Here is a 6630-nt window from a genome sequence, read left to right on the forward strand (position 1 = left end):
CAGGTGCTCAGCCCCCATCCAGCGCCAGGACTCTGATGGTCTGGGCATGGCCTCCTTCACTCTCTTTCAGGTCACCACATCCGACGCTGGCACCTATAGTTGCTCCTATCGCCCCAAGGATGATCCCTTGGTGTCCTCTCCCCTCGGGGACAGTGTGACCCTGGAGGTGACACCCACCCCTGCACCCCCAGGTAAATCCCAGTCCCCTATTTGGGTGTCCCCGGTGCCACCCACAGATGACAGTGTCCCTGCATCCCATCCCCAGGGAGGTGGTGGCCAGGGATGGGGACCTTCAAGCCCCCGCACCCTCCAGCAGCTGATGGGGGATCCCATGGGAACCTGGTGGTGGCGGTGGTGAGGTGCTGCGTTGCTGCCCTCATCTTCATTGTCGGCCTCTTGTTCATCCTCGATGCCCGAAGCCTCAAGCCCAGGTGGGGAAAGGGTTTCCATTCTTTTATCCCTTAGAGATCCCCCAGACTGCACCCTCCCTGCCCGTCATTCCCAATAGACCCCCAGAAAATCCAGCATGTGTCCCCTGCCTCCCATTCTGTGCTGATTTCTGCATCAGTCATTGCCTGGTGAGCAATTGTGTTGTGTATCACTTAAAACCTGCACCATAGCTCCATCCCCAACCCAAGCAACTTGGGGACCCACATGATGGGACCCCTAAAATGCCAGGTTTTTGGAATGCACTGAGGCAAAAAGACCCCAAATTCATTGCTGAGTGCTCCCCGATGACATGTTCCCATCTCTCCTATTACTACCCTCCCCCTCTACCCCCCTAATCTAACACCCCAACTCCTCAGTGGTGCACCCCTAATGCTTTCCAGCCACACCCAATCCCTAAGTGCTCCTATCTAACCTTATCAGCTCCACATCACTTCACAGCCCTTGAGATCCACAAACCCTTTGCAATCCACCTCAAAACCACAGCACCAGCCCAGCGGGACCCCCACACCTGACCCAACCCACTCCTGCCCTACACATCTCCTCACGGTTCCCTCCCCTCCCATTCCATCCCCCATAGATTCTCTATAGATCCCCCATGCATCCCCCACCTGCCCCCCACTTTTGGCTGGGACAGAATTGATAACCTTCACTGTATCTGCTGTGGTGCTGTGCTGTGGCTTTAGGAGAAAACCAATGGTGGTGACACATGGGTGGTTTAGCTGTTGCTGAGCAGTGCTGCGCAGAGCCAAGGACGGTTCCGTTTCTCAGCTTCTCCACCGGTGCTGCCAGCGAGGGACTGGGGGCAGCAGGAGCTGGGAGGGGACAGAACCAGGACAGCTGAGCTGCACTGGGCACAGATCCCATCCCATCTCCATCGCAGAGCGCACAGCATCGTGTGACAGCTGTAACTGGGAGGGGAGTTTTCTGGGGGGAGGAAGCCACTGCCCAAGGTGCTGTGTGCTCAGCACTCGTGTTGTGCCTCCCTTGTTTCTATCTATACATATCTATCTATAATTAAAGTCTCTGTTCTTTCTCTCTTCCTTGTTTGTCTTCTGTGCATGTCTCCGGTTTGATGGGTGGCTCAGGAACCATTCAGCAGCAGCCCCCGAGCTGTGCCCTGAGGCAGGATGGCTGTGGGTGGCACGGTGTGTGGGAGGACACGGGCAGTGTCGCTCACCATTGTCCCCAACACCTGCAGGACAGGAGCAGTGTTCTCATTAGGATTGCTGATGGCATTTGGACCTTGAGTGCCAGGTTCACCTCAATGAGTTCCCGTGGGAAACCCCAGCTCTGCACTGCAGACACCGTCATCCAACTCGGGGCATCACTGCAGCCTGATGTCTTGCATTTGGCCTCCCACTGTGCAAGGCCACGTGCTGGCAGAGCTTGGGGGACACTGTGTGACAGCTGAGGTGGAACAGTCTGTGTGGGGCCCCTCAATGGGGCCAGATGTGCTGCTGTGTGCGTGCCACCCCATCGGGTTCAAAACATTGCCACTCCTTGGGGACCAAATTGGACACATCAGCAGGTGACATCACAGCATCCTGTCCCAAAAGGGAACTGAAAGCAGCTCTCTCACCACCTGTTGACCCCACTGCAGTCTCGCTGTCCCCAGGCTGATCCTGCCTCATGGCACCAGTGGCGCTGGGCCTCATCCTGGGTGAGTGACAATGGGGATGTGGTGCCACGGGGGTTGGTGGCCCTGTGTGGGACCAGGATCGTGTCTCTTGCAGGTTGGTGTCTGGTGGCAGCGAACAGAGCTCAGCACGGTGAGTATGGGGAGAGGGGGAGAATGAGGGCAGAGGGAGGGGAACATGGGGAGGGGCCTATCTGAGGTGTCCAGGAGGGTGTGCAGGGACAAGGCTGACTGGTGCCCTTTGTCCTAGTGCCCCAACCCTCTCTGTCACTGCACCCCAGCCAGGGGGTGTCCCTGGGGGACACTGTCACCCTGCGATGCCACCTGCCCCGGATGGCTGCCTGGATCTGGCTGTACCAGGACAGAGGTTGGACACACAACAAGTACAAGGACAAGGAGCAGGACGTGGTCGAGTTCTCCTTCATTAGCACAAGTCGGGAACGTGCAGGGACGTATCGGTGCCAGTACCACGTGTCAGAGCCATTGGGGATATCAGAGCAGAGTGATCCCGTGGAGCTGGTGCTTACAGGTGAGGGCGCTGGGGATAACGGGTGATTCTGGGCTGTCCCCATTGGGTAGTGTCTCATCTCTCTCCCTTCCCTACACACAGATCACAGCTACCCCCCACCCAGCATTTCCATCAGCCCCAAGGAAGGGGTGGGGATGGGGACAAATGTCACCATCCGCTGCTGGAACAGGGATGATGGGGTCACCTTCCTCCTGCACAAGGATGGGCTTTTGTCCCCTACCCAGCATCAGGANCTGGCTGCCCATCCCTCTCAACCTTACCCATAATGACTCAACCTGATCTTTCCCAGCATTGAGCTCTACCACAGTGAAGCACTCCCTGACACAGAGAGCCACCTCACTGCCCTCTCCTTCCGTGCCTACCCCTCCAAAAGAGCTCACAGCCCCCCACAGCAGCACTGCACTTGTGGCAGTGATCCCACCATCATTTGGAGATGCCTACTAAGTATCCGATTCCTGCTGCATGATGGCTTCCAGCTCCTCCTGTTTGTTGCCACCGCTTCTGGGTGGTCATCACCAGCTCAGTAAAAAACCCACACATCACTTTGGGGGAAAAGGTCAAGGTTTCTGCTCATTGAAGCTGTGGTTTCTTGTGCTGTGGATGTGGTTACGAGCTGGTCACTCACCGTGCATGCTGAGCATGGCCACTACCAGCAGCAGCAGCAGCAGCAGCAGCAGCAGTCCCAAAGCGCTGGCTCTCAGGTCCCAGTGTGGGCACACAGCGGGAGCTGGAAGAGTGCACATCTGTTTGAAAACAGACCCTTCCCAGTGGTTCCCATGCAAGGCTGGAGCAGAAGTTGATGGCTGCTCTGTTTCCCTCAATTCTGGGGTCTTTGGATCCTTCCCAGTTGCTCCAGTGTTTCCCAGTAGGGAAGGAGCTGGTACAAGGAGGTGATGGCGGCAGGCACACATGGGCTGGGCTCCCATTGCAGGTTGGATGGGCACATGGAGACAGGCATCTCCTCCACACGTGGTTTTGGAGGTGGTGGAGGCTCTGCAGGTCCTCGAGAGCATGGAGTGGGAGCTACGCAGACCCCAAACCTTGTGATACGAGCCCAGCGTAGAGCAGATGATGGTTGTGGATGTGGATCTCTGTGGAGCTCATCCCACCTGGACCCAGGGTGCACTGTCTCCATTTCAGCTTTAACTTCCAATTCCTCACATCGGGTTTCCAGACAAGGACTGACTTTTGCTGCAAAACCATCCCATCTCTGGCCATTTGCAGGCTTCCTTCTTCCCCATCCCTTCCTTCCTTCTGTCCCCCCTACAAACCAGGATCAGCCCTTACCCCAACCAACAGGGCTGGAGTTTCTTGGAGAACAGAGTGCACCAACAAACCCCAAGACCAAGCGTGCTGTGAGCACCCAACATCCAAAATAACACATCCGGTGCCAGGAAATTGCACTCACTGGGCTTCTTATCTGGACATTGCTTCTTTTAGTTTTCTACTTTGAGTACAGACACACACATGCTACAGACTTTCTCTTTGACACAAGTCAGCCGGTGTCATTGGCTGCATCTGTTGAGGAGTGAAAGCAGCTCAGGGTTTAACAATGTCAGCAATCAGTGCCGTGCTGAGATGCTGGGTAAGCAGTGAGAAACTGAAACAATGCTGAAAAGCCAGAAAATAAAATCCCTTCAATGAGGATTTTTTGGCGGTCGTGGCAACGTGTATCGGCTGACCATCAAGGTGTGGGGAGAAAGGCAATATTTGGTGATTCATCCCCAAAATACCACTTGGGTTTTCACTGCTGGAACAGATACTTTTTGGTAGAACTTAGTAATTATCAAGATAAGGATGACAATTTCTATCATTTGGCGATTATTTAGATATAATCCATCCTCCCTGACGAACCCGAGTCACGGTTACTTTTGAGGATTCCCTCCCTAGTTCCCAATTTCCGCACGATATTGACTGTGAATAAAGAGACAAAGGAAGAGAGGAAGGCTTAGAAGCCAAAGGGAACTGTCTGGGATTTCAGTGCAGTTGAGGCTAAGTAGTGTGATACTAATTAATTTCTGACTTCCTTTCTTCAACGCTGCCTTCTTTCGGTTCTTCCGACTCTTCCTCCCATCCTCATCGTCCTCCTGGCAGACCAAAATGGGTGGAAAAGAGATTTTAGGATTAGGGGGATTCTTGAATAGCCCTGTGTGATTGAGGGATTATTTTCTGAAATCCTTCCTGTTTTGTTGCATGGGAAAGAGGACGAAAGAGAGGGGAAGAGGGTTTGTGCCACAAGATGTGGTTTGTGTGGTGCACAAGAAGGAGGAGAAAGCTTAGAATAGAAAAGGGGAAGCCACATTGCTTGAGAAAACAGACTTCTAGGAAAAGAAGCCCAGGAAACAGCAGTTCATTTGAGCAGAGGTTGGGATCAAGAGAGGATTTAAATCCAAAGCAACAGAGATGGAGGGAGCGTGACTCGGGGCATTGGAAAGACCCAAAGTGTCTCAGCTCATTTTGTGCAAGAAGCCCATCGAGCCTTAAGAAATTAACACCTCATTGCTTGTGGGTAGGGCAGAGATTCTGGGGCAGAAACTTTTAATTCTTCCATTTTTAATTTGTCTTTGCTGCTCCAGCTGGGGAACAGACCATGTTCTGCTGCTGGGGAAGATTTTCCTATGGAAAAAACATATAATTTTATTTGAAGTTCACAACTTTCAAACGCGTGTCACTCCAAAGGACAACACGTGCATCCCACACAGGAAAAATATGGGCACCAAATGATGCCCGTCCTTCTCTTCCCAAAAACCGCCATCAGCCAAGCACTCCAATATGGGGCTTGGTGCTCTCTGTGAGCTCCCAGTGTGGGCAATGGCATCAAAGCTCCTCATCCCTGAGCCAAAGGAGGAAAGCCCCATCCTTTGGGTCAGCTCCTGGAACCTGCAGCATGTTGTTGCCCCGGAAGGGGCTGGACGTCTCTTCTCCCCTAGGTGCCAGCCTTGAGATGAAGCATGGGACTTGCCTTACCCACTGACTCTCGATGGCAGAGGTGTTCATAGTCCTGTTCATCACCACTGCTGCAGGTGAGTGTTGAGGTCTCCACCATGCAGATAAAAAACCTGTGGGTCATTGCTTGTGTCCCCGACTGGGATCTGTGCCCCCAGGAAGACACAACCAAGGCCAGCAGGCTGTCCTTTCCAAGAGGAGGACATCTGAGTGGGAAGAAAACCCTTCTCCAGAAGACCAACCCCACCTCCTCTATGGCGTTCAGGCACCTGGCCTCAGCCCTAACTGGATTATTTTAAGAAGAATGGGCCATGTCTCTGCTGGTTGTCCAAGCAGGAAGAGATGCTGACATGGGTCTCAGGAAGCCAAGAAATGTGTAGGGCCAGGTGGACGCTTCTCTCCCATGAATGATGAATAGATCACTGTAGGACATGCGGGGGACCGCATGTGACATACCATGCAGAACACTGCATCAGATTCACATGTCCTGAGTTTGGCATCTCGTGGGGGACACAGTGCAAGGCCAGGCACTGGCAGAACTTAGGGGACAGTGTGTGAAAACTGAGGGGGAAAAGCTTTGGTGAGGAACTACAGCGGGGCTGTGTGTGCTGCTCTGTGTGTGCCACTCTATCAGGGACAGCATGGTGCCACCCCCCTGGGACCAAATTGGACACATGAGCAGGTGACCACACGGCATCCTGTCCCCAAGGGGAACTGACAGCAGCTCTCCAGCCACTTCTTGTTCCCACTGCAGTCTCACTGTCCCCAAGCTGCTCCTGCCTCATGGCAACAATGGCGCTGGCCCTCATCCTGGGTGAGTGACAATGGGGATGTGGTGCCACGGGGGTTTGTGGCCCTGTGTGAGACCCAGGGCCGTGTCCCTTGCAGGTTGGTGTCTGGTGGCAGCGAACAGGGCACAGCAGCGTGAGTATGGGGAGAGGGGGAGAAAGTTTACAGAGGGAGGGGAGCGTGTGGAGGTGGTCATCAGAGAGGTCCAGGAGGGTGTGCAGGGACAAGGCTGACTGGTGTCCCCTGTCCTAGTGCCCCGACCCTCCCTGTCACTGCACCC

General features: G+C 54.2%; 1 protein-coding gene across 3 annotated transcripts; it reads left to right on the plus strand.

The window, feature by feature from the left end:
* Positions 1-426: 426 nt before the first annotated feature.
* On the plus strand, positions 427-2841 carry LOC110391928 (platelet glycoprotein VI-like). 3 transcript variants are annotated; one of them, XM_021383887.1, is made up of 3 exons: positions 1804-2110; positions 2184-2219; positions 2337-2841. In XM_021383887.1, the coding sequence occupies exons 1-3, from the start codon at positions 2080-2082 to the stop codon at positions 2639-2641; spliced, it is 372 nt and encodes a 123-aa protein (XP_021239562.1). In that variant the 5' UTR covers positions 1804-2079; the 3' UTR covers positions 2642-2841. The 3 variants fall into 3 exon arrangements, 2 of the variants coding, with proteins under 2 accessions (XP_021239562.1, XP_021239563.1); XR_002434179.1 differs by having other exon boundaries at positions 427-2219; positions 2368-2458; XM_021383888.1 differs by lacking the exon at positions 2184-2219 and having other exon boundaries at positions 1806-2110.
* Positions 2842-6630: the final 3789 nt, after the last annotated feature.

This window comes from Numida meleagris, unplaced genomic scaffold (genome assembly GCF_002078875.1).
Source record: "Numida meleagris isolate 19003 breed g44 Domestic line unplaced genomic scaffold, NumMel1.0 unplaced_Scaffold644, whole genome shotgun sequence".
Classification (NCBI taxonomy): Eukaryota; Metazoa; Chordata; class Aves; order Galliformes; family Numididae; genus Numida; species Numida meleagris.